The 26,429-nt window shown below is 40.4% G+C and overlaps 1 protein-coding gene across 5 annotated transcripts; it reads left to right on the top strand.

Moving 5' to 3' along the window:
* Window positions 1-3,635: 3,635 nt before the first annotated feature.
* On the top strand, window positions 3,636-26,015 carry brwd1 (bromodomain and WD repeat domain containing 1). Of its 5 annotated transcripts, none has more exons than XM_051397334.1 (44): window positions 3,664-3,937; window positions 4,052-4,110; window positions 4,236-4,265; window positions 4,502-4,561; window positions 5,694-5,844; window positions 6,042-6,140; window positions 7,285-7,445; window positions 7,676-7,897; window positions 8,540-8,640; window positions 9,359-9,429; window positions 9,592-9,692; window positions 9,805-9,845; window positions 9,954-10,055; window positions 11,591-11,744; window positions 11,824-11,958; window positions 12,367-12,495; window positions 12,787-12,935; window positions 13,182-13,258; window positions 13,491-13,721; window positions 13,873-14,056; window positions 14,867-14,957; window positions 15,295-15,405; window positions 15,533-15,603; window positions 15,900-16,131; window positions 16,334-16,450; window positions 16,803-16,910; window positions 17,171-17,295; window positions 17,692-17,774; window positions 17,897-18,062; window positions 18,517-18,578; window positions 18,707-18,862; window positions 19,040-19,160; window positions 19,322-19,447; window positions 19,557-19,623; window positions 19,903-19,953; window positions 20,194-20,319; window positions 20,459-20,611; window positions 20,746-20,906; window positions 21,149-21,315; window positions 22,025-22,150; window positions 22,262-22,447; window positions 22,544-22,873; window positions 23,110-23,265; window positions 23,365-26,015. In XM_051397334.1, the coding sequence occupies exons 1-44, from the start codon at window positions 3,901-3,903 to the stop codon at window positions 24,843-24,845; spliced, it is 6,867 nt and encodes a 2,288-aa protein (XP_051253294.1). In that variant the 5' UTR covers window positions 3,664-3,900; the 3' UTR covers window positions 24,846-26,015. The 5 variants fall into 5 exon arrangements, 4 of the variants coding, with proteins under 4 accessions (XP_051253294.1, XP_051253296.1, XP_051253293.1 ...); XM_051397336.1 differs by having other exon boundaries at window positions 3,665-3,937; window positions 17,951-18,062; XM_051397333.1 differs by having other exon boundaries at window positions 3,665-3,937; window positions 15,295-15,417.
* The last annotated feature ends 414 nt before the right edge of the window (window positions 26,016-26,429 follow it).

The raw sequence follows: 26,429 nt of genomic DNA, 5'->3' as shown, positions 1-26,429 counted from the left end.
CACATAGTTTTATCAGGCAATATACAAAATATTGTATGTAAAACCTATTTTTAAATTGATATAACCATACCATGGAATTTGGGGAAAGTGTTTGCCATATGTAAAACCTTGTTCAGGATCAATAACAACAGATTATTGTGCTTGGACCCCCATACAAAGACGAGCTGCTGGGCCTTCAACAACCTTCCACTGTAAATTGTGCTGGTATGATATCTCAACCCAGATTTTGCATGGTAATTTGATTAAATACATTTCAAATGTATTAATTTACGAATATGCATCATGTAAGTATTATATCTGCTGGAATAATGAAGGTCTTGCCACAGTCGAGCTGGGGGATTTGGGGCCACTTGGGGTTTGGTGCCCTGTGGTAGTTGCTTTGCTTTGTGGGTAATACAGGTTCCGATCTTGTATGTTGAGTGTACCATTTTGTTTAAAATCGGGGCCTCTTCCTTTAACTTGTCCTTTAAAAATCTGGAATTAGATTTAGCCAGTAGAAAATGTGATTTGTTTAAAATATTATGGCTATAAAGTCAGATCCTCTTGTAACCATATGAACTAGTGTATATTTAATTTGTATTATTGGCTATAAACAATATCCCAGCCTTGTGATCCCTGAGTTCAGGTTAGGGCCCTTTGTGTGGACGGGAGCTGTTGGTGAGTTATGAGAGCTTTCAGCTATCTCTTTTATCTCAGCGACTGAAGTGAACTTTGAGTTTAGAATCAGATAAATGTTCCTAAGGTGAAAAACATCTACACTCAAACTTCATTTTGGGTAATCATTTTCCGGCTTTATTAAATGTATCTTTGGGCCCCTTGGGTTGTCCTGGCCCCATGATCACATTAACCTGTTTGGAAGCCCCAGGAAAATAATAGTTTCCATCAAATGTAGTGCACACGGCACACTATAGATGATAGCTTCTCTATATTTTCCACAGAGATCCAGGAACAACAAATCAGCACTCACACATACTCAACACTATATTATAATGTTGCCTGGTTTATTTAGGAAATAGCACCACAGTTTAAACTTAAAATGATAATCCAAACCAGACTTTGACACAAGGTCCCTCTAAATGATTGGGAAATAATGCAGGAACCAGCTGATTTTGTCCTTAAGTGGAAAAAAGAAGCAGAGACACACTCCCCTGTTTACATCAGTGGAGCTGTGGTAGAGCAGGTGAATAGTTTTAGGTTCCTGGGAATGAACATCACAGAGAACCTGTCATGGTCCTCTTACATCTCCACCCTGGTTAACAAAGCACACAAATTATACTTCTTGAGGAAACTTAAGAAAGCGAAATTCCTGTGTCAAGTTTTTGTTGACTTCTACAGAGGAGCGATAGAAAGTATCCTGACTAGAAACATCCCAAACTAGCATTGGATGGGCGCAGGACAGGAGGACTCTGCAGCAGGTGATTAAAACCACCCAGAAGATCATCTGGCTGATACTCAGCTCTCCAGCATCAATGATATCAGTGACATGAGGTGCCTGTGCAGAGCCCAAAGGATACCAGAAGATAATACCCAGCCACAGCCTGTTCACCCTGCTGCCATCTGGGAAGAGGTACTGAAGCTTCTGCTGCCGTGCCACCAGACTTAAAGACAGTTTCTTTTCTCAGGCAGTGAGACTGTTAAATTCTTCCTCGACAATTTATCATACAGATTGGTAATTTTTATTTCATAACTCATTAATAACTAATAATATAGTTGTTCTATATACCACAAGTGTTACAGGAGTTTTGATCTCTTCAGCTTAGTCCATAGTGAAATAGGCTCCTTTTCTTTACTGACTGTTTACATCTTGCTTCTCCTTTAACAAACATTAAATCAATGCAGGCCAACTTTTAGCAAGCTATTCATATCAAATAAGCTGTCCCTGCCAACAGATACAGCTTCAGGCTCAGCAGTCTTGTCTCCCCATACCCGACCCATGAGCCAGCCCTATTCCCGACTGAAGAAAGAGCAGAGCAGCATTGTGTTAAATGAGATGACAGTTGGCATAATTACAGGCGGTGTGTGGGAATTTCTTTTTTATTATTATTATTTATATTTATTATAAAATGACTTAACCATTTTCAACTAAACAAATTCAATCACTAATTATTTGTTCACATAATTAATTGTATGAAACAAACACAGCATATAGTCCGTACTGGATGCTGGACAGTTTTAAGAGCCAATGTTAAAGTAATAACTTTATGTCACATGACCAAGGTATGTCTCCATGGCTCTGATACAGACTGAAATATGTTATTCCACATTTACAGTTTATTTTTTTAAATCTTTTTATCTTTTGTTTGTTATATAATTCTACAAATGATAATGTTTATTTTAATTGAACAAGTTAATGTATATTAAAGTATTATTATGTAATAGAATTTTCCATTGAAGATTTTTACCATTGAAATTAAGTTTAAACTCTAAAAGATGGTCTTTAGCAGATTTCTTATAAAGGTAAAAATTATGAATTACATTTATGCAACATGTTGCATGTATGTCTGCACAATGATATATTTGCACAGCTCACTGTCAGTAAATATCAAGCAGTAGGTATTGGATTTCAAGAGAATTGCAAACCTGTAAAGAGTAATTAACAGTAATTAAATGCTTTGAATGGGATGACTTGGTTTTGGAGGTGTGGTTACAGCAGTTGTGCAGGATTGGTGTGGCCTTTGGTGATGGGGCCAAATGTGTATTTTCATGGGGCCCAAAATCCTTGGCAGTGCCCCTGTACTCCATTACTATACTATAATAAATATTGTACTTTTTACCCACTACATGTTATTTGACATCTATATGTCCTAATTACTTTTTACATAAAATATATATGATAATATGCAGTACTATCCAAAGCATCTAAAATGATGTCCACATTGATGAACTATATATATAATATATAAAGTAACATTTTGAATTCATAACTTTTATTTTGTTTTTTTAGACTATGGTATATCAACTTCTACTTCTTCTACCACTCCAGCTTGGAACCACTGTCATAACTATCCAGTAAGTAATGAATACCAAGATAAAATCTACCAAAAACTAGTACTTGGGAAACATAAACTCACCTCAGAGTACTACAAAGAAATTTACTTTTTCAAATTGATTTTTTATTATTATATGTACATGTACAGTATATATACACACAACCCTGTTCATGTCAGGGAACAAAATAAAGTAGAAAACAACCAAAATGAAAATATATATACATATGTGTATATATACATATATATATATACTGTACAAAAAATTTAATATAATTTTCCTTTTCATTACTTTCAAAACATAAATATATTTAAATTACGAAGAAATGAACTCACTGACTGCATTTTCACCCACTAGCGGCCTGGTTCGGTAATTTTTTTAACAAAATCTCATGAAAAAAACCAACAAAAAAACAAAAACAAATTGATCAATCATGAAATTGGTAAAGCAAATTGGCAACCATAACTTATGACGTCATGCGTAGGACTCACGACCTTGGTCAGTAAAGAGGGGGGCGGCCCTTTGCTTACCACGGCCTATGGGCTTCAAAATATATATTTACAATGCTTTTCTCTTTTACACGTGTGTGGTTTGGAGTCGTATAAATACCGGCGGTGACTCTCAAATAGTGCAAGTGTTGCTATCCCACAGGCTAACGCTCACTTTAGTCTTTTGTTGAAAGTGCTCCTCCCCACCCCCTTTTTCCTGTGTTACTCCGCTGTGGCGGAAGTAAGTCGTATCGCTGAGGCCTCATCCTTCCAATGGCGACTGCAAACAGGCTGAATAGAAAGCGGGAGCAACCGTGGAGGGGGTCAGAGCTGTGTAACCGAAATTAAATAAATATATCATATTCTCTGTAGTCATAAAGTTAGCCTAAAATTTGTTTCACCTCTCTAAATCACGGCCGATTCAATGGCCAAAAATCGGAACATTTCGCTCCTTGAGTCGGGTAAGCAGCAGAAGTAAACCCAATTGATAGCCTAATTTAGAGCGATTTCACTCGTGCTAATTGATATCCCGTTTGCTTTTCTCACGTTTTAATGTGCTCCCTGTTCAATTGCAGAGCTCTATTACTTGATTTCTCGTTTTCTAACAACGGGTCCATGTCGGAGAGCGGCTGAGGTGAGCTGGCGTGCCTTGACTGGCACAGTGTGTTGTATTTCCAAATAGTTGACTAGCTAGTTGATAATGGAGTTAATACCAGAGGCAATCTAATCTGAATCGCCCCCCTTTTTAATCCACTGCAGGTCCTTGCGAGTGAACTAGAGGAATATCAGGTGTGTATCTGCTGCTTGTTCAGAGCTAGCTGCTACCCGTCGCTGTTGACTGAGTCTGGACATAAAACTTGTCTCACTCGGTCGACTTTTTAATACCTCTGTACGTCTCACTCGTTTGACATCACTCGGCTGTTTTCTTTTTTTAAATGTGTACCTGCTGGTGTTTTTATGTGCTTTTTTTTTTTTTTTTTTTTTTTTTTTTTGTTTTAATAAACCAAACTCTTGTTTTTCGACAGCTCTTACCGGGGAGATTGGACTGGCTTGGGGACGAGCACCCGAGGACATATGAAGATGTGGTGAGATTTGACTGTTGTTAAGTTCATTGTCGGTATTGTTATTGTCTTGTGACAGGGGGGGGACTCGCTGTGTGTGCACGCTCTGTTCTTGTTTACGGTCTTTGTTCTTTCTCATGCTCAGCTACTGATGTATTTCCTTGAGTTGGGATGATTGACAAGGTCACAACTCCTTCCCACTTTGTTAATTTTTCAAAGTGAACTGAGGTTATGGCCGCTCAGAACACGGTATTTGGATAGAGGGGGTTTAATAATATTTAGCCCCGACTGTTGTACTGCAGATAGGGTGGGTTGTTCGGCGTCTTGCTACGTCGAAACGGCTCCGCTGGCCAATCAGAGGCCGAGATCTGCTGTCTCTGCGTTATTTTGCATGTGACCTGCGCTGTGATTGGTCCATAAAAGGGAAAAGTTTTGCATAAGAAGCCACGCCCCTCGGGCTTGGAGTTGAGAAGCACATGAAACCACCAACGACCCTGTCAGACATTTATTCTTGACAAAGCAGTTTAGGGAAAGCTGCAGCTCCTAGAAAAGTCTTTAATAACGTGTGTTATTATAATATAAAAGACCACACTGTGTCATAAATATAGATCCTTTTAACGTCTGTATAGATCAAATAGTATTCAACATTAAATGTGGATGCTAGTTTTCATGTTTGAAATCGGCTTTTACTGACTTCTTTATTAGGAGTGTTCTTGAAATCAAAACAAGCTGTTTCAGTTTTAACTTAAATCGTGCAGACAGAATCCTAAAAAAAAAAATCAGATATTATATAAGTCATCAGATATAGCTTTATTGGCCAAGTATGTGTAACACATGAATATTGGCTTTGGGTTTTTATTGCACTGAATCTTACACAGTTCCAGTTTACAGGAAGATTGATAGAAATAGACATGCAGCTAAAAACAAGGACAACAAAGCTGGGTTAGCAAACACATTTAATTGTAATGTAGCTACAAGTAGGTGAACTAAAGAGCTGTGTATATAAATGTATAAAGCAACAATGAACATACAATGCCTATTTATATACAATTGTAAATTATAAGCAAGAATCTGTCACCTAACAACTGTTGTATTATCAGAGTTGTGATCCGTATTCAGTGGCATGTCCCTACTCTCGCTCTGTTTGCCCTGACAGGTTGCAGCCAACAGACATATTGCACCAGACCATTTGCTACGGATATGTAAGCAGATTGGACCAATTCTTGACAAAGAGGTGCCATCATGTGTCCCAGGTGTTCACTCTCTCCTGGGGTCTGGAAAGCAGTCAATGCTCAGGACTGCAAAAGGTACCTCTAAGTATTTCTGTGGGAGGAAATTGGGACAATGTCGTGGAAATGATACAGCTACTCTTAACATTGATAAATACTGAGTTTTTAATAATATTAAGGTTTGAATACTTACTTGGTTTGTTCACTCGCCAGAGCTGATATTCTCCTTTTCCTACAGCCGAGTCATTCTGTGAACTTTTTGTTTTGTTTTTCAGACTGCGACAGTGTGCGGTTTCAAGCTTCGTCATATGCAGCCCTTCACCGGGGCAGACCACCAGAGAGGCCTTTGAACTGCAAGAAACCTCCACACCTAGGTAGGTCTGGCCTCACTCAGTATTACTCTTGTTACGTGTTTTTAAAAATCATACGGACAAATGGATGTGTCTAGAATTGGTACACGTACTTGGCATGGCATCGCCTGGCAGTGTTTTCCAACTAACCATGCTTGTTATGTGTGTGCTGACAAGTTATTGAGTTTGGGTAATGGGCACTTTGAAAAGTCTGAAGAATTCAAATCTTCACTCAGTCCTAAAGGGCTGATGAGTCACTGTGTATTCCTCTTTTCACTGACTGTCCAAATGTTAGTAAATGGCATTTTGTCAGGCTATTGTTGACAAATATCATTTTGGTGCTCTGCCATGACTTTGCCAGATTGGTCGCCTTGATGCAGTCTGTTTGGTCGCAGTCTTAGTGGTTGTTAGCATGACAATTACACTGCTCATAACTAATCTTTTTATCTAGAGATTTGCACAGACTTATTAGTATTTTTCCAATACTTCAGCAAGATTATTGAGGATTTGCCCCCACAAAAATGAGTAGTCGTATTTAAAAACATCCTTGTTTTTTGTTCATTTGAAGAAAATGCTATGAAGAGGTTAATCAACTGTTTAGAGAGACACTTTTTTCTGAAGACATGCACTACAAGCAGACCTCATTAAATCTTTTGGGCAGTGAGAACTTAAAGCAGATAAAAACCTTGGTCTTCTTGTTTCTCTGATATTTTGTCGTTTCCCACAGCAACAGATAAAAACCAGATGCATCAGACTTCAGAGCAGCAGTGATATTGTTATTGTTTACAGATTACATTTGAGTTGGGGATGGCATTTTCCTCCCATGCTGTGGATGTTTAAATCAAATTTATGTAACTGACACGGGTATAAAAAGAGAGATAAATCAAGTTAGTGAGAGGGACAAACTCAACTTTATTTGGTGCTGTGTCTAGAGGCATATGGTTTATTGGAAGACAATGCATTCACATGCTTTGGTTAAGCCCAAAAAATAACAGCCTCTTGTATTTTCATATACTGATCTTCATCCCGTGATGATAATGCCCCTCCACTCCTGCCCACAATAGAGTGAATATATCTCACGCCCACTGTATTTGTGTTGATCCCAGTGCCACTGCCGCCCTGTAATTGCATCACTATATTCTGATGATTGGCATCTTATCATCAACAGTGAAGGTCCTTGGAGGGAGAGAGCTGACGGGAGCGCAACGCTTCAGCTCCATCAATCCTGTCAGCAACTATGAGCGCATGCGGCTGCATAGGCGGATCCTGGGGCATCTGTCTGCAGTGTACTGTATCGCTTTTGATCGCACCGGTCTCAGGATCTTCACAGTAAGATGGAACTTGTCTACATGTCTCCCTGCTCAAAAATGAACCTGTATTTAGTATGCTTTTTATTTTGCTTTTGCTGTTTTTATCACACTGAACATTTAATACTGCACACGTTGACTGTGACTGTGCAGTTTTGATCAGACCCAGGATGCTTATGTCACCTTAACTTTGTGCCCCGGACTTTTCTTCCAATGAATACTGAAGTAGAGGTTATTATTTTTCTTTCTCAGGGCTCGGATGACTGTTTGGTGAAGATTTGGTCTTCGTTTGATGGAAGGCTTCATTCGACGTTGCGAGGACACTCTGCAGAGATCACAGACTTGGCGGTTAATTACGAGAACACACTAATCGCCGCAGGAAGCTGTGACAAGACCATCCGTGTATGGTGCCTTCGTACCTGTGCCCCTGTGGCTGTGCTGCAGGGACACAGTGGATCCATTACCTCCCTACAGGTACGGGGATCTGTCATGATAATCTACAGGCGTTTTAGTAATGAGGCCACCCTCTGTTTTAAAAGACAAATATAAAATATAAAATCTATAAAAAAAAGTGTCACCCCCACACTGTATCAAGCAATTGTACATATATTACTTCTATCAAAGCAAAGGAGCAGTATACCTTTTTATATTTTGAGTATTTTCGGCTATGTGGTTCTCTATAATGTCATTGTGAGATACCTTTATTGTACTCCACCTCATTAGGCAGTGCTTCACTAGTTCTAGGATGTAGATCCTTACTAGTTATGCTTTCGTTGAAGTTTGCAATCCTTCTCTTAAACTCTAGTTTCTACTCTAGCAACTGGCCAAAAAGATTACGTAAATAAGTGTTTTATTCCAAAAATCTGTTTCCATCAACCTTCATTGCATCTTCTCTTTATCACCATGACAACTTGCTTCTACTAAGTGTAAAAACATTTTTTGCGATTTGAACATGATGCTGCTTGGATGGAAATGGAAAGATTTTTAGTGTACACTAGAGAATAAAAACTCACTTTGTTCTCTTGCATGCTGAAGATCAGGGTTAATATTTATGTGTTGATTTTAATATAATTTAGTAATTCAGGTGCGTGATCTGTGAATGTCTTGTGTTTTCAGTTTTCACCTTTTGCCAAGGGCTCAAAACGTTACATGCTGTCCACTGGAACTGATGCTACCGTCTGCTTCTGGCAGTGGGACGTCAACAACATCAACTTTAGGTGAGTGCTGCTTTAAATAACCATTTGAATGTGTTTGAAATGGTCACAATCACAAACATTCAGCTGTAATTCAAATTTTTTTTTTAATAGTATTTATTAATGTTCAGTGTGTTTCATGTTGGCAATTATGAGGAAATGTAATTAAAAAAAACCTCTTAAATGAGCAAACAATTGAGAACACGGTCTTAAAGGAGACCTTCACATTGCTGATATTTGAACAAAACATAGTTTTGTTTGTGTATGAGTGTAACTGACGAGACTATTAACAAACAGTTGAACATGCTAAGCTGAAGGCTGCTATGTAAATGAGGCTCGTCTTATGGAAATCAACAAGGGGTGGAAGACCAGACAAACTGGGTTGACAGTTGCTGCTTTACTTTGATAAACTGAACTTACAAGCACCTAGTTGTTTATGAAGTCAAATACCTTGTTCATAAAAGAGAAAAGGTATAAATAAATGAAAATATGTGGATGAACCTTATCTGACAAAGGAATGTCGGCTCGTCATCTGACCTGACTGCCGTCATGTCTGTCATCCTGAAGTTGAAATGCCGGTTAGGTAAAGTGAAGGAGCAATCTGCAACTAGATGCCACTAAATCCTACACACTGGACCTTTTAAGACCCCCTACTACCAATAAATCCTGTTTTAATTTTTTCTGTGTGTGACTTGTTGTGTTTTGTATGGAATCAGTAACATTTTCTCTACTATCCTTCAAGTGATCGGCCGCACAAATTTACAGAGCGGCCGAGGCCAGGAGTTCAGACGGTCTGCTCCTCATTCAGTCCAGGTAATGAGTCATTTTAGGTAGACTTGTATATTGAACATTAACAAACCTGCATGTGTGCTACGTCACTGTTCTCATAATGATCATTGAGCTAGCATATGACAGATATAAAAGATCATTTTTCTGACTTGTAGGTTAAACACTTTTAAACTTTTATTTTTCCAGGTGGGATGTTCTTAGCAACAGGAAGTACTGATGATGTCATCAGGATATATTACGTTGGAAGTGGGACTCCAGAAAAGATATCAGAGCTCCATGAGCACACGGTGAGAACACTCTCAAAAGCACAAGTGATGTGTAGCTTATACAGAGAATATATTGACTTTAACCTTCAGCTTCATGTGATGATCACTCTCCATATTTCTGTTCTCTGTTTAGGACAAAGTTGATAGCATCCAATTTTGCCACTCAGGTGAAAGGTATAGTAAATTCTTTGCACTTACTCACTTTTTTTTTCATAGTAGCTACAATGAATTAAATGTAACAGTGCATACAGTGATGGTGCAAGGTGTTTGTTCCTGTCTCAGGTTTGTGAGCGGAAGTCGAGATGGAACAGCGCGGATCTGGAAGCTCCATCAGCGACAGCAGTGGAGATGCATCTTGCTCAACATGTCTGCCACTCTTCCAGGGTAAGGAGCACTTTGCTGTTGTTACACCAGTGTGGATTTAGTGATGACTGAAATCTTTCTTTGTGTAGAGGTCTTTGATCAGTGACGTCAGTATTTGTGTCTCTCTCAAGAAGAAATTGTGACACATGGATGTAAGCAACAGGATATCTGAAAGATTTTCTAAATTAAGCGCAATCATTTGCTCTCTAGGCCGCATCAAGCAGCTGTCAGAGCATGTAGAAGTAAACCATGTGCTGACGTCAGCTGATGTATCAGAATATTTTATTTGTTCAGTTGTCAGATTGTTTTGATGGCTGCTTCATAAGCAGGTGAGAGGGCTGTGCTACCAGGTCGTGAAGACCTTTTCATAATTTTCAGCTTAAGACCAAAAGATGCGATATTATTGTTTCCAGATAATGATTTCTGAAAACTTTTGCCTGCTCATCTCAAGGATGTGGACAAATTTAAATAAATAAAATGCATTTCTTTATTAATTTTGCTGTGTGCAGTTGTTTAAAATTTACTTTTAAATGTGTTATTAGAATGAACTACTACCCTGGCTCAATTTATGTTTTTTCTAAGAATAGAGAGTGTTTACCTCCATTGACCATGCTGCTGAGACTAACCGCAGTATATTTAATCTGAATTGGACATTTCTTCTTTTTGCTGTATAAGGCTGCTAGTTAACCTAAGTTTACAATCCCTGTTTACCATTGGACAGTCATGCTTGTTTAATAAAATCACATAGTGGCTGCTTTTGGGTTCTCTACGTTGAGCATTATAGCAAAACCTTTCTTCTTGACAATTTGGACTTGGATTGAAATCCAGGTCTTATTTCACTGTCATTCATACAGACTGTGTATGTGCCAAGAAAATACATCACAGAAATTTAAGTCTGCCCATATTTTCAGCTACCTTTTAACTTTTTTAGGGGGCAAAGCAAGAATAAATAGTGTTTATCTGAGAGGAACTATAAAGGAGCATCACTGGCAGTTTGTATAATCCGCTCATCTGCCAAAGGCATTTTCACATTGTCACTGCCTTTTACATTAAATGACTAAAGTAATTAAAATGTTTATAGCTGCGTTATTTCACCGTCAGTACATTTGTATTAAATATGTGTATTAAATTTGAGTGTTAGCTTTACAGAGTGTGTGTGTCTGTGTGTGTGTGTCTGTGTGTGTGTGTGTGAGAGAGATTCAGCTTTTCAATCTCCTCTGCTCGGCTTTCTTAATGGAACAAAATGGGAAGAGTGCTGCTGTTGTTGTTTTTGGGCATAAGTGAAGATACCAAGTTGTTTATCTTATTCAGCAAAGTGAAAGAGAAGAATACTGCTGTTGAAGGGAAACAGGTAGCAACATGTATATTGCAACAGGAAACAAAAGGGATAGTTTGTGCAAAACATAAGCTTAATTCTAGAAATACAGCATCAAATATAAGAAACCAGCTACTCTGTTGTCATTTGTGTTAAGTAATTTACCGGTGGTATCACTATTAGACAGCGTATTTTGCAACATGTAGTGTTTATATTTTCTTATTTATTTTTTCTCTCTCAGTGCCGAACCAATGAGCGAAGAAGAAAGCTACTTCAAACCCAAAGTCACCATGGTAGCGTGGGATCGCCATGATAATACAGTCATCACGGCTGTTAACAACCATCTCCTCAAAGTGTGGAACTCCTACACAGGACAGCTGCTACATATCCTTAAAGTAATTGTGCACATTGTGAACAATTTGCTCCTCATAGCAAATTTTAAAACCAGAGATTAACCCGAACATCTTTTTTCAGGGCCATGAGGCTGAGGTGTTTGTCCTGGAGCCGCACCCTTTTGACCCAAGGATCATCCTGTCTGCCGGCCATGATGGGAATGTCTTTATATGGGATCTGCTGCGAGGGACAAACACACAGCACTACTTCAACATGGTACACTGACACTCACAGCACTATCAGAACATGATGTTTACATGATGGTAAAGAGGTAACAAAACAGACTTAGTTTAGTACGTATTTATCTGTGTGGCTCAAACATCAGTTTACTTCAGGTGTCAGTTTTTCATTGTGTAATCGTCTGTCATTTCTCCTTTATCTGCTTCTTCTTTTAGTCTTTTTCCTCATCTTCCATCTATTTGCATTCTGTTCAGTCTGACTGCCTAATTATTGTCTATTTTTTTTGTTCTCTCTGCACAAGAGGAGGAAAGAAAGTGATTTTTTTAAAAATCTACTTGTACATGAAAGGAAAAAATCATGCAAGGACACATTGTGAACAGGTATTGAAATTTTTGCTCACTAACAAGTTTCTGTACCTGGGGTGATTTTGTGTCTCTCACACAGATTGAGGGCCAGGGTCATGGAGCCGTTTTCGACTGCAAATTCACCCCGGATGGCCAGCGTTTCGCCTGCACAGACTCCCATGGCCATCTGCTCATCTTTGGCTTCGGCAGTTCCAAGCCATATGAGAAGGCAAGGATGAATCTCACATGCACATTAAAATCTTCACGCAAACAATGAATCAGTTTTGCTTCGTGAAAACCACATTAATGCGTTGCATTTTACAGGCTGAGAAAATGTTACAGCCCTTGAATTTTAACACCATCAAAGCCCACTGTATAGTATGAAAATATAACATTGGCCATCAAACCACCACCAAAAATATATGTCTGAATAATCCCACATCACATGCTCATACAAAAGCAGCAGGGTGAAGCTATATCTTATATCTTATATTGCCTCTTTTTCCTGGTCTCCACACAGCTTCCAGACCAGGTGTTCTTCCACACAGACTACCGGCCGCTGATCCGGGACACCAACGGCTTTGTGTTGGACGAACAGACGCAGCAGGCACCCCATCTCATGCCCCCGCCCTTCTTGGTAGACGTAGATGGAAACCCCCATCCGCCAAGGTAGATATGACTTTCTTTCAGTTAAACAGCCATGTCGTCAGTCATGACCTCAGAGTTTAGATGTACATGTAAATTATTTGATTTTGATCTTCTGTTGATTTTCTGTTACTTTACAGCCATATTGCCCCTGTTACATCAAATTGTTATGTAACATTTATAGCAATGTCAGTGTTGGTTTGACTTGCTCTGCTGTGTCAGAACTTATGCAATATTTTAAAATTAAGAGTTTCTTTACTTGATTTGTAGGTACCAGCGTCTTGTTCCGGGGAGGGAGAACATTGCTGCAGAACACCTGGTTCCTCAGCTCGGATACGTAGCCACCAGTAAGATTGGAACTGATAAAGTTTACAGAGGAAAATTTACTTTTTGATATGTAAATCCCAAATCCACGTTCACTGCTTTATCAGACAACTAGATTTAAGAACATCTGAACCATAGCTTTCTGGCTATAATCTCTTGACAAGCTTAACCTTTTTCTAACCATCCCAGTCTAAGTGTTTAACCAGCTACCGTCCCACTCATGTTCTTTGTCTGCCTGTTTGGTGACATCTTCAGGTGATGGCGAGGTGGTGGAGCAGGTGATCAGCCAGCAGACTGCAGAGCATGAGGAGGTTGCAGTAAGACGCAGCAGCCTTCTGGACGAGGCCATCCGAAATCTCCAGCAGCAACAGGATCAGCAGAACCAGCCAGGGACAGAGGCACGGCCGGGGCTTGGAGCAGTACCTGAAGGGCAAGCTGAGGCACAGGGCCCGGCCTTGGCACCAGCACCAAGCACACCACGTAGAGGTATCAATATACCACCAGCGTTTTATTGGATGACATATTGATCCAGTGAGCTGATGGAGGGTAGCTGTGGGATTTTTAGAGTTTCACACAATGTCCTGAAAATACCACTCAATCATTTACTGAAGGTTCATGTTTTCTACCTTCGTTCCAGTATCTGTGAATGATCGAGCAGACGTGCAGTCACCCCCTAATGTGGGTCTGCGCCGCAGCGGACAGGTGGAGGGTGTCCGGCAGATGCACCAGAATGCTCCTCGCAGTCAGATGGCCACCGAGAGAGACCTGCAGGCCTGGAGACGCAGGGTGGTGGTTCCTGAACTGGCAACCAGCAGCTACAGGTAGAGACCTGAGATCTGAATGTTGATTTAACCATCAACAGCTGAAGACACGGCGTGGATGACTGGAAGTGTCTGCTCTTTGTTGTGCTTTATATTGGATTATGTTTTGACGGTGACACTGTTTACATGAAGCATAATTGATTATTTTTATAATGTAATATTTCTGTATGACCGAAATGGAAATTGATCCTTTTCCCATTTTAGTTTAGATCAATATTAAGATAATAACCCAAAGAATTCAACATTTTACACATTGCATAGAAAGGTAAATCTTGATAATTTGCTTTAGTTCATAGTCAGAAAGTCAGTCAAATTTCAGTCAAAGCCTTTTGTTTAATGAAAAGAAAACTGATACATTAGCCTGATTTTCTTCAGACCTCAACAGAGTGAAGGTCCAATGTTTTTATTTTTAGATTGTAAGCATAAAAGATTGATTGATTGACATCAACAGAAAAGTGACAGGTGCTTATGGCTAAACACACCCATCAAACAACACAGCGTGTGTGTTTTACATACATGAGATTTTACTAGAGGGGTGTAACAGTATGCTGAAGTCATAGTTCGGTTCCTATCCCGGCTTAGAGTTACAGTTTAGTGCAAATTTGGTACAGCGTGGGGAAATTTTTTTATTAATTTCTTTATACAATTTTCATGATAAAAATGTTTCAAACATTACTGTATGACACCGGAAAAATTCTTTCACAAAAGATGGCAATTGGAGTCTGCACAACAATGAAAATCTACCGAATTTCTTCTGCTCAAAGTTTTGCTGCTGTTTAAATTTGAAACATTATGTAAATTGTTTTTCAGGGACCAGGAGGACAGTCGCACAGCCAAAGGAGATGAGGAGGTGGCTCTGTACAGCACAAAGAAGAGACGCATTATGTACAGCAGCTGTCGAGTAGGTCTCTTTTTCCTTCACTAATGTAGGAAGTCATAAATAGCAATTTTAAAAAATAGTTTGTGTACCTCCTATTTTGCGAATAGTCATTGAACAATATGTCCTGTACTTCAGTCTGTCTGCAATTTGCATGTAACAGTATATTCATTAGAGCTATTGTGTTGGATGGTATCAAAGTGTGTTCACCATGCTCTCTGTAGGATTGTGTTCATTTGATTTTAGTCATAGATTTAAATAATTGTCAGCATTTGTCTGTATTTAATTATTTTCTTTGTTCACAACAATTTCTGTACAAATCTTGGTACTGGTGTTGAGTCATTCCCATCTGTCCCTTCAGGATGATTCAGATGATGAACCTCACACTGCGAAGCGAGCACACGGCCACAGTGACACGCTGGAATTCATGGACTTGTCGTGTGAAGAGGGAGAGGAGACTGCAAGCTCCGAGGTACACTCTGAGGTATAGCATTCTCCTCTCTCCTGTGACGTTGGTAAAACTTACGCTTTACATGCATCTGAGGTCATTTGGGGGTATTTTTTAGTAATTTTTTGTTTTTATTTTTTAATCCGTTCAGGACAATGAATTGGATGGCAGTGAACTGGATTCCTCCAATGATGAGGAAGAGTGGAATAGTGACAGCTCAAGGTATAAAGTTAAATAGACATGATTCACATGCTATTGGAGACTCATTCTTAGAATTTGTTTTTAACTTGTTTAGAGTACCAGATAAAAGGGTTTACCTGAATCACAAAAAGTATGATACAGACAGAAAAGTATTGACTTTCATGTTAAAACATTGTTACTCCTTTGTCTTAGGTGGCAATCCCCACCCATCTGGTACCCCAAGCAGGTTAAAACAAGTTATTTGATTAAGTTTTTGTATCGCCTGCTTTCATATATGAAACTTAAAATTGAAATTATAACTGCTTCTGATTGGACAGCCACACATCCAGCGAGTACTCGGACTGGACGGCAGACGCTGGCATCAACCTGCAGCCCTCCACCCCCTTGTCATCACGCAAACGAGTGCAGCGCAGACTCAGCACCTCGGAAGAAGAGGAGGAAGAGAATGATGAAGAGGAGGAGAAGCAGCAGCAGCAGAGTGACGAGGAGGAAAAGCCTGGGAAGAAAAGCAAAGAGAAGGCCAAGAAAGCAAAGAACAAGTCACCCAGGGTGAGTGGGTAACCACAGTGCATACAGTATATCCTACTGCACTATTGAGATGCTAATCCTGAGGAATATTAACTGATTCATTATTGTCCAGACTTTAGATTCTGTCATTGAGGAAACATATTGATTTTGAATAGTTTTTAACATATATTTTATAACTGGTTAACATGTATTTTAAACGTTTACAACTTGGTGCTCCAATCAGCGTCCCAAGGCCAGACCATCCATCAACAGAGAAGTCTCCAATGAGTTCAGACCCTCACCATGGATCACTGATGTCATTCCCAGGAAGTCTCCTTTTGTTCCTCAAATGGGCGATGAGGTATGTACATTGGGCATTAGGAGAGGCTTCCAGGACCATGAGAAAACTTTCTTTTGTTGGTTTGTTGAAAAAATTGAAATTATGATCATTATGGCAACAAGATTAAACTAATTTCTTCGTCAAGAAAAGCAGAACAGAGAAACAGAATTAGAAATTGATACATAATCCAAAAGATTATTAGAAATGAACCATAAGAAATGTTCTGATGTTCAGACAATTTTTACACGTTGTGCTGGCTGCGAAATTGGAAAGGTTGGTAAATAATTGATTTAGAAATACTGACCGTGTGGATTGTTCTTAAATATACAGCTAAAGTTAGTTTCTAAGCTCCTACTCTCTCTGTGTGTGTCAGGTGATCTACTTTCGGCAGGGGCACGAGGCCTATGTGGAGGCCGTGAGCCGAACTGAACTGTATCCCATCAACTTAGACAAACAGCCCTGGAAGAAAATGGAGCTGCGGGTAAGAATAAGACATATTTATACAGAAGATAATAATAAGTTGAACATAACCTACAAAATCTTCACTGACACAAACAAACACTGATAATCAAGGAGATGAGGAGAAATCTAGGATCCCAAATTCCTGTTTTATATTTTGTAATTTAAATGCAGGCATTTTTTATTGTAGATGTGTTTTTTTGTTTGTTGTTGGTTTTTTTTGTTTTTAGATTTGTTAATCAAAATGCTAATAAAATTGAAATCCTGCTGTATATTTCCTAGGACCAAGAGTTTGTGAAGATCACTGGGATCAAATATGAAGTCTGCCCTCCAACACTTTGCTGTCTGAAGCTGACTCTTATTGACCACGGCACTGGCAAAATCACAGACAAGTCGTTTTCTGTCAAGTAAGCAGCTCAGTTTCATTAACTGGCTCCCTTTTTAAGAAACACATTAGATATTGTTGCATTTCTAACCCCCATAAGTAAAGAAAGGTGGTATTTGACTGATTCATTGTATGTGTATGAAGATTATGATTCCAAAATTAGGTATTTATTATATGGAAATAATAATGCCTACATGTTGGTTTGCTATTATGATTAGGATAATGAGCTCTCTGATTACAAAATTTTGAGGATAACAATCTGCTTTTGATTTTGACATGCTGGCTGAACTTCTGAAACCGTAGTTTTGTTTTATGAAGTGGATGTGTGTAATTCAGGGTTCAGTTTCACACAGACAAAGTCTTTGATATTTATTGTGCTTCCCCAATAAAGCAAGGCTGATTTCTCCTATCGCGACAGGTATCACGACATGCCAGATGTGATAGATTTCCTTGTGTTGAGGCAAAGTTATGACGAAGCTCTCCGTAGAAACTGGCAGCCAAGTAAGTTTGTGCACCTTGTTAGAGATATTCATCCTCCATGTAAATACATATATCTACATGGAACAAAGGTGAATACATCCTGTTTCCAATGATTCCTCAGTGTTGCCTCTAACATTAAATAGATACCGTGACTGTTCCTCCTTCTCCTAAATCTGGTAACATCTTCTGCCGTGCAGACGACAGGTTCCGCTCAGTGATAGACGATGCCTGGTGGTTTGGGACCATCGTCTGTCAGGAGCCCTACCAGCCAGAATACCCTGACAGTCTCTTCCAGTGCTTCAAAGTCAGGTGAGAAACAATACATGTTATTAGAGGGGACGTGGAAATACTGTGATTGTGGCACCAATACCAAATATTAGCTAGTTTCTAGGACATGCTGCTGGTGATACTGTCACTTATTGAAGCAAAGCTGTGACACTTGCTAGACAGCAGTGAGTGATGTGAAATTTGTGACTTTTGGTTTGTCGGCCTCTTGACACTGCCACCTTGGCAACTAGGAGTTAATAGAAATCCAAGCTAATACTTTCTTTCCAAAATCTGTATTTGAGGTTGGTGTTAAATCTTAATGTTTTTTTTTATATTTAGATACTTTTACGGTCTATAATATATCCAACTAGTCTGTCTGTCCCCAAGTGGTTATTAAGAGGCATGACAGTGTTATGTCCAATACTGGTTTAACTGGTTTAACTAGTTTAACTGAAGTGTGATAGCTGACTTTGGCACTCGTTTGTGTTTTCACCAGATGGGACAATGGGGAAACAGAGAAACTGAGTCCCTGGGATGTGGAACCTATTCCCGATGATGGTAATTGAGACGTTAAGACTAGCTTATTGCTGTCACATCCACACATAAACACAGTACTGTGGTCTTTTTGCGAAGGAGGGTTAATGGGGTTTCAATGCATATTGAACAAGTGTGTCTCTGCTGTGCAGCCCAGCAGCCAGAGACAGAGGGAGGTGGTATCCCTGTAACAGCAGATGAGATGAGCGAGCTGATGTACAAGCCTCTGCAAGGGGAGTGGGGGGAGAGGAGCAGGGATGATGAGTGTGAACGCATCATCGCCGGCATCGACCAGCTCATCAACGTTGGTGCGTACACATAAACAGACTCAACAACAAACTCTTTTGTTTGCTCTCACTCTTACACACTCTTTCATATGTCTCATCCCCACTCACATCAGTGTATCTATAGGTTCCTTTAACTATGAAATAATTTTTTTCCCAGTTATGTATACTAACCTGTTGTTTGCTGTGTTTCTGCTACAGAGATTGTAGCTCCCTTCTCTGGTCCAGTGGACTTAATCCAGTATCCCACCTACTGCACTGTGATCGCCTATCCAACTGACCTGGGCACCATCAGACTGCGACTCCTGAACAGATTCTACAGGTCAGTCCCACTGAGCAGATCAAACCGTGGAAGTATTTGCGCTCCTGACTGTTGACTCAGCTCTGTCCTTGAAATGTCTTCAACTGTTGAAATCCAAATAACTGATGTTTTGTACCGTTTGTGAAGACGCTGTGTATTTACTCACCTCTGGTGGTCCACAGGCGCCTCTCAGCATTAATTTGGGATGCCAGATATATTGCACATAACGCCCGCACTTTCAATGAGCCGAGGAGCAAGATTGCCCACTCTGCAAAAATCATCACAAATGTCCTCCAGAAATTTGTCAAGTAGGTTTCCTCGTCTGTTGTCTAGTTTCTTTTACCCAAATTACAGACTCAATATCACTGAAATCATTTGTGTTGCACACTAAGTGACACATTTTCCTTTCTTTCCAAGTAATCCAAGCTGCACAGATCTCATGGAGATTTACAATGCTGTTGAAGAAATGGATGATGATGATGAGGTAGGTCTAGCTAAAGTCATTAGTTATGATATCTGTTCATGTCCTGCTGTCAGATTACTTGCATTACAAATTAGTTGGACTGACACATCATTTCTGCAGTGCAAACAGTAGAGTGGATAATTAAGAGAATCGGTAAAGGAAACTTAAACTGCCCATCAGCAGTTACAATTGATTGTTAGAAAGGGTGTTTTCCAGCTTTAGTTGCGGGCACCTAATTCCGCAATTGTCATTTGGTATATGATCAGATTCAAGTTATCCAAATTTGATTTCTGCCTACAGGAAGAGGATACAGAAGCACCAGGAACATCCTCTGGACACAGACTGCGTCAGGTAAATAGATACATAGAATAGATAACAAACAAGGTTACATATGAAGGACTTTGTTTAAAAACAAGACAACCGAAATAAAGAAGTATTGGTTGTGCATTTGGTTCATCAGTACTGTCACTCGTGATTATTTTCGAAGGGAAAATAGGGATGGGTATTTGGTAGCAGGTTGATTATGAGATTCAGTAGCAGCATGTGTCACGTGTCATGAGGATTTCCTCTCTTTCTCCTTGATATTTGCAGCGCTCTGTAGAGGTGGTACCAGACAGAGACGCCTGGAAGGAACAGTGCAAGAATCTGCTCAACTACATATTCGAGTGTGAGGACTCAGAACCATTCAGACAGCCTGTGGATCCTCAAAACTATCCGGTAAGTTGACACAACATACCAAGGGCATGCGGTTAATAAAATAACGTCAGCATGTCATATTTTGAGATGTGTATTCCAGTGTTTTGGAAGAGATGTCTGTTGGAAAAGTCTGAATCATGTCTTGTGTGTGCGTGTCCAGGATTATCATGGCATCATTGATACACCAATGGACTTTGGCTCAGTGAAAAAGACCCTGGGGGAAGACCGCTATGAAAACCCTATAGAGCTGTGCAAAGACACCCGGCTAATATTTGCCAATGCTAAAGCCTACACGCCCAATAAACGCTCCAAGGTAGGGGGGAACTGAAGTTTGTGGAAGAAATGTCAGATTAACTGCTGTGACTGTTATCAGGTTGTTGTATGTACATTTTGACTTTAGAGGTAATGTTTTAGGTTATCCGACTCACATTTCCTGTCCCTTTCTAGATATACAGTATGACCTTGCGGCTCTCTGCCTTCTTCGAAGAGCAAATCAGAACAATCATATCGGAGTACAAAACTGCCGTCAAGAGCAGTGACAGGCTCCGCCGCAGTCAGAGGTTCCGCAAGAAAATGCAGCAGCAGGATCAGCCCTCCGCCACAACAAGGTCTGTTAGAGTTTTCTTTAGCTCATCTGCTCAAAAATGGGAGGAACAAGATTCATGCTAGAGTGGGCATAGTATCTAACGGGGCCTAAAATACTGTTACTAACACAACTTGTTTGGTACTGTTATTTTTATCTTATTTGAGAACGAACCAGTACAAAACAAATGCTTGACAATCATCTGATGGTGAAAAGAGTCAGAACATTACTTGTTCATGTTCATGACGAAATTCTTGTTCTCTCAAGTCATAAGAGGGCTGCTGTAAAAACTCAGGAAAAAGTGGAGCCGACGTCCGTGACCAAATCTACCTCAGCCAAAGTGTCAGTTCCTGAGAGAGCCAGGAGGAGTCAAAGCAGCAGCTCAGGTCACAGCTCCTCGGAGGACGACTCCAAAGCTGCTTCATCAACTCCAGGTACAAAGATCTCTTAGTAGGTTCTATAGCAGTAGTCTTTTCATGGCTTTGCTACCAGCAGTCCCATTGCATACTGACTATGTAGACTTTCTTAGAACTATTATGGGAGTAGTTTGGAAGCTCAAAGCTAAGGTGTGAAGGTGCAAAGTTAAAACTTGTTGAAAACTGTTTTTCACACTATGTTTACTTCCCTTTGTTTGATACTGTTCAGTAAAAATTTTTCGAGCATTGTTCAAGATTTAACTTACACAACATAATATACTTAACAATAAGTCTGATAGTGTAGCTCACATGTATAGACAAAGTGTTGTATTTGACATCAGTTTGTGATGGTGTGGTAAATAGAGGCTGAAATGTCACTGTAGGCGTCAATTTAAATCTTGACGTGTTCTTCTCTATTCTGTCCCTGCAGTGGTGGAATGAACTCCCCACGGAAGTCACGACAGCAGAGTCACGGTTTATTTTTCACTGCAGGCTAAAAAAAAAAAACACCTTTCCACTCTGCACCTCGACAGCACACGCTCACTTATTAAAAAGAGAGTTTCAGTGTAGTTCTTCTCAACCCGTTTTGAGCAGTTTATATGGGAGGGTTTTGCATTTCTAATTCTGGATGACAGAAGTTTTAATGCACTTATTATAAAGCGCTTTGGGGAAAAAGGTGTCAACCAAATGAATGTAATGCAAATACTTGTTTAATTTCTTATTTCAGAGTCTGATAGTGAGAGTGAGCTGAGTGAGTCAGAGGAGGAGAAACGCCCAGGTTCCTCAAGACACCATCAACTCAGACAGAAAGCAAGAGTCACCAGAAGCAAATGTGCCAAGCAGAGGAAAAAAGGTGAGGAGCGAAATCCAGTTTTTAAATATCATCGCTCGTTAGTGTTGTAATCAGAAAAAAAAACATGCTGATTATAGTTGAAAAAAGTGACACATTGGTTTTTGTTGCCAGTTGCTGAGAGTGACAGTGAGGAGGAGGAGGATGAAGAAGAGGAGGAATTTGACAGCGAGGGTGAAGATGGTGAGGATGGAGAGATGTCCTCCCAGTCTTCCAGTCGTCGCTACCCCAGCAGGAGTAAAAACAGCAGGAGCACAAGGCTTACCAGGAACAGTGCTGGCACAGAGAGGAAGCGCACAGGTAAACAGTACTGACAACTGCGACTCACACCCAGCGATTAACACAAAACCCACCAACCAAAATGTTAAACATCCTTTCTGCACCGCTCCTTTTCAGAGGGCAGAGCAGAGGTGAACGGTCACAGTAGCAGGTCGTCTCGCAGGGAGAGACGCCACCGCCGCAACTCTGACAGAGCCACATCCCAGGGCTCCGACAGGGAAGAGGAAGAGGAAGTGACGGTTCGCAGGTCACTCAAGAGAAAGACGGCGAGGGCGGCTGTGAATAAGATCAAACTCCTCGAAGCGTCAGATGAAGACTACGAGGAGGAGGAAGAGGAGGAGAAGCCAAGAAGGAGCAGCAGCCGCCTCCGCCACCCAGTCCGGGCCAGCAAGCGCACCGCTGTGATCCAGAGCAGCTCAGATACTGACGAAGAGCCTTCAACAAGGGGTAGGCAGATGCTCTCGTTAGTACTTTTAGCATTCAGTCCTACATTTTAACCATCACATTTAAGGTCAAGAGCAGGATACTCGCAGAATATTCAGTTACATTGCTCTCAGATGCAGCTTTTTTAAAGAGTGCTTTTTACTTCCTTCAAATACCTGTAAAACCTATTTGCATTTTTATGTTTCAGGCAGCTTACAGGATAGATTTTTGCTCAATTCAACCCTTGTTTCTCTTTCTAGCTTCTCGGAAAAAAAAGGTATCAGGTGGTGAATCCAAGGACGAGGAGGATGGCAATGAGAGTGATGCTTCATCCTCCTCCCAGAATCAGCAGAATGGAGACACGAGGTCCAGCAAATGGAGGACATCAAGACAAGCTGCTAAGACCAAGGGAAATGGTGAGAAATGTCCTCATCAGTCAGTTCAGTTTTTGATTTCTAGTTGGAATTGTGATGAAAGTTTCGCTAATCGGGGGGATTTTTTTTTTTCTCCTGCAGATACTTTGTCCCATGTGAATGGACACAGTGCAAAACATCACAAGCCTGACAGCAACTCTGAGCAAGAGGAAGCTGCAGAGGAGAGCTCTGGAGAAGCGGAGGAAGAGGAGGAGGAGGAGGAGGAACAGGAGGTTGTGTCTAAGAAACCCTCTAGAAGCACCGCAACCACTCCAGCCAGGAAAAAGAGGATCACAAGTGAGGAGGAGGAAGAGGAGGAAGAGGTAGAGGACACTGAACGCAGGACCACAAGACACAAACCTCGTGTAAGCTCAGATGAAGAGGACAGAGACCAGGTGTCTCAGAAACACCCGCACCAAAATGGAAGAAATGTGGAGGAAGCCATCCACAAGGACTCTAAGAAAAAGAGTAAAGTTTCACCATCAAAAAGCCAAGATAAACAAAAATCTGCCTCAACTAATAAACTGGATGGTGCAGAATCGGAGAAACTCAATGATTCTCCAAAGAGATCCAGCCCACGCAAGAAAAAACTGAAAAAAGATGAAGAACCTGATATGGAAAGCAATCACTCCAGTGAGGAATTTGAGGTTGAAACCAAGTCAAAGAGGCCAACGAGAAACAAGAATAAATCGAAACGGCCTCATGGCGACACCTCGGCTTCAGAGAGTTCTGAGCAGGAATACAAACCCAAGAGGAAGTCGAGGAGGAAACGCTCCACTGGCTCATCAGACGAAGAGTCGGACAGTTCAGGCAACACTTCAAAAAGACGGCTGAGCCTCCGAGCCCTACCAAAAAAGAAATACATCAGTGACAACTCTCTCTCTGAGGAAGACTCTGCCTCGGCGAGCCAGGGTAAACAAAGGAATGGTAACAAAACAGCCACAGCGTCCAGGGAAGACAGGAATAATAAGAGAGAGTCTGACAGAAACTCCCCCAATGAAGCCAGGAATCAGCTGTCTTCCAAGAGAAAGCGTATTTACACCTCAGACTCTGAAGATGCGAAGGAGGGTGCACAAAAGGAGCCAGTGTCCAAGAACAGTAAGAACAGCCGGTCGGACTCCTCAAAGCGTCCCAAAAGGGAATCCAAACAAACAGATGGTAACCGCAACAAGGAAGTCACCTCTTCCCAATCTGATTCCAGCGAAGAGGAGGAGGAGGAGGAGGAGGAAGATGTTGGTCGTTCAAGGAGCGGGAAGAAGAACTCGAGGCGGCCAAAACACAAACGGAAGGAAAGCTACAGCAGCAGCAATCATAGTTCTGACTCAGAAAGCGAGCAGTCAGCTTCGGCCTCCGATAACTCCAGCTCAGGGTCCCACAGCAGTCCAAAGAGGAGAAGTCATAGACGGTCTGGGATTGGTGAAAGGACTGCCAGCCGCCAGCTAAGGCAGCGCCGCCGCCAGTCTGCCTCAGAGGAGGAGAATGAGGAGAACAGTGGTGAGTCGTACAGCCAATCGCAGCGCAAGACGCGAGTGAACACCCGTAATCGGGGGAAACGGACAGTTACTTATCACGACAGCGAATAAAGGACGTTTGCGGCTGGAACTACAGAGATTGACATTAACTGGAGACGTTAAAGACACTTGATGGCCACGTTATGGTAGTAGCACTGGAGTCCTCGAGAGAAAATGCTGTGAATCTGTTTCATTCAGGGATATTTATATTTTCTATGAAAAACATGTTTATAGATGTAATACAAATTCAAGCATTTGAACTGCTGGTTTTTCGCAAGGATACAGAGCAAAACACCACCTCCCATACTGCTTGTTGTGATTTGGCCAGCAGAGTAACCATTCTGGGGAATCTTGTCAGCTTGGGTGCTATCTAATATACCTCTGTTTAATCAAGCATATTGCTGGCTTGCACTAAGATACACTGTAATGAGGTATTTCATACACTAGTTTTGCATTAGAAACTCAGGGGTCAACTAAGTTTACTGTAGTCTCAGACATGCAGTTGTTTTTTGAGCTAAGGTAAGGACAAGAAACAATTCCAGGTCAGCAGATGTCCAAGCACACTCACTGGGACAAAACGAATCCATGTTCAGACTTTTGACTACAGCACTCCTTTGTAAATCCACACACTTGCTTGACTGTATTCTGAGTTGATATGAGCCAAATGGACGAATATGAATTCTTTTCCCCATACCATTTCATTTTCTATAATTAGTTTTGTGTTGTATTTTAGTGAATAGATGTAAATATATGATTAAGAATGACAGTGTCTGATAGCTTTGGCGATCAGTCAGTAGCAAAACGTTTATTTAAATTTGAGCTTTTTTTTTTATTTTCCTTTCTCTCTTTTTTTTTTTTTTTTTTTTTTTTTACATTTAACTGTATTGTCTTGCCATATGTCACAAATTGGTACGTTTTTGCCAAGTACAAGTAACCAAAAGTACTTATTGCAAAATACTGTGATTTCTCATATTGGGAAGACTTTTTATTGTTGTCCTGTGTTACCTACTTTCAGTATTAAATTCTTTTTCAGAGTTGACGTAAAACATTTTGCCAGTCACATGGTTTAGTTTTGTTTATGGGGAGGTTTCTAAATACAGTCGCTTTATGAAATTTTGCTTAATGTTTTTCGTACTACACCTTTAATAACAGATTTCACAGGAAAACTATTAACGCAATGTGGTTGTGGAGTGCAATGAATTGAGTTATTCCTCCTATTAATAAAGACATCATTTCAAGGTCTGTTCTGTGATTGTTTTTATTTTAATCTATAGACAAATCCTTATGTCTATACAGTAGGTCTCTGAGCTCATCTATAATTCTCCATACTAGGCTCCTGTGAGCATCAGGGTTCTTATGTATTCGAACCATCACTCACAAAAGCTTAGTGTGGACTAAATGCTGCTCCGTCGTAAAACCACAATCTACTAAAAAGTAACTTGGATTATAGCATAATTAGATTGTCTTGCTCAGTATAATTATTGCCGGTATAAATGTAACAGACTGTAAGAAATACAATCGATTTACATGATTTATGAACGGGACTTCATCCTGGCTTGCACAGAACTAATATTTTGACATAGTCCAAGTTCAGTTCCTAAAATATTGTGCTTCTGTTTCCATGATTTTATATCGAGATTCAAAAGAATAGTTCAC

This window comes from Dicentrarchus labrax, unplaced genomic scaffold (genome assembly GCF_905237075.1).
Source record: "Dicentrarchus labrax unplaced genomic scaffold, dlabrax2021, whole genome shotgun sequence".
In the NCBI taxonomy this organism is placed as follows: domain Eukaryota; kingdom Metazoa; phylum Chordata; class Actinopteri; family Moronidae; genus Dicentrarchus; species Dicentrarchus labrax.
The sequence above is the reverse complement of the archived record's forward strand: the minus strand, read 5'-3'. Positions and strand labels throughout refer to the sequence as shown.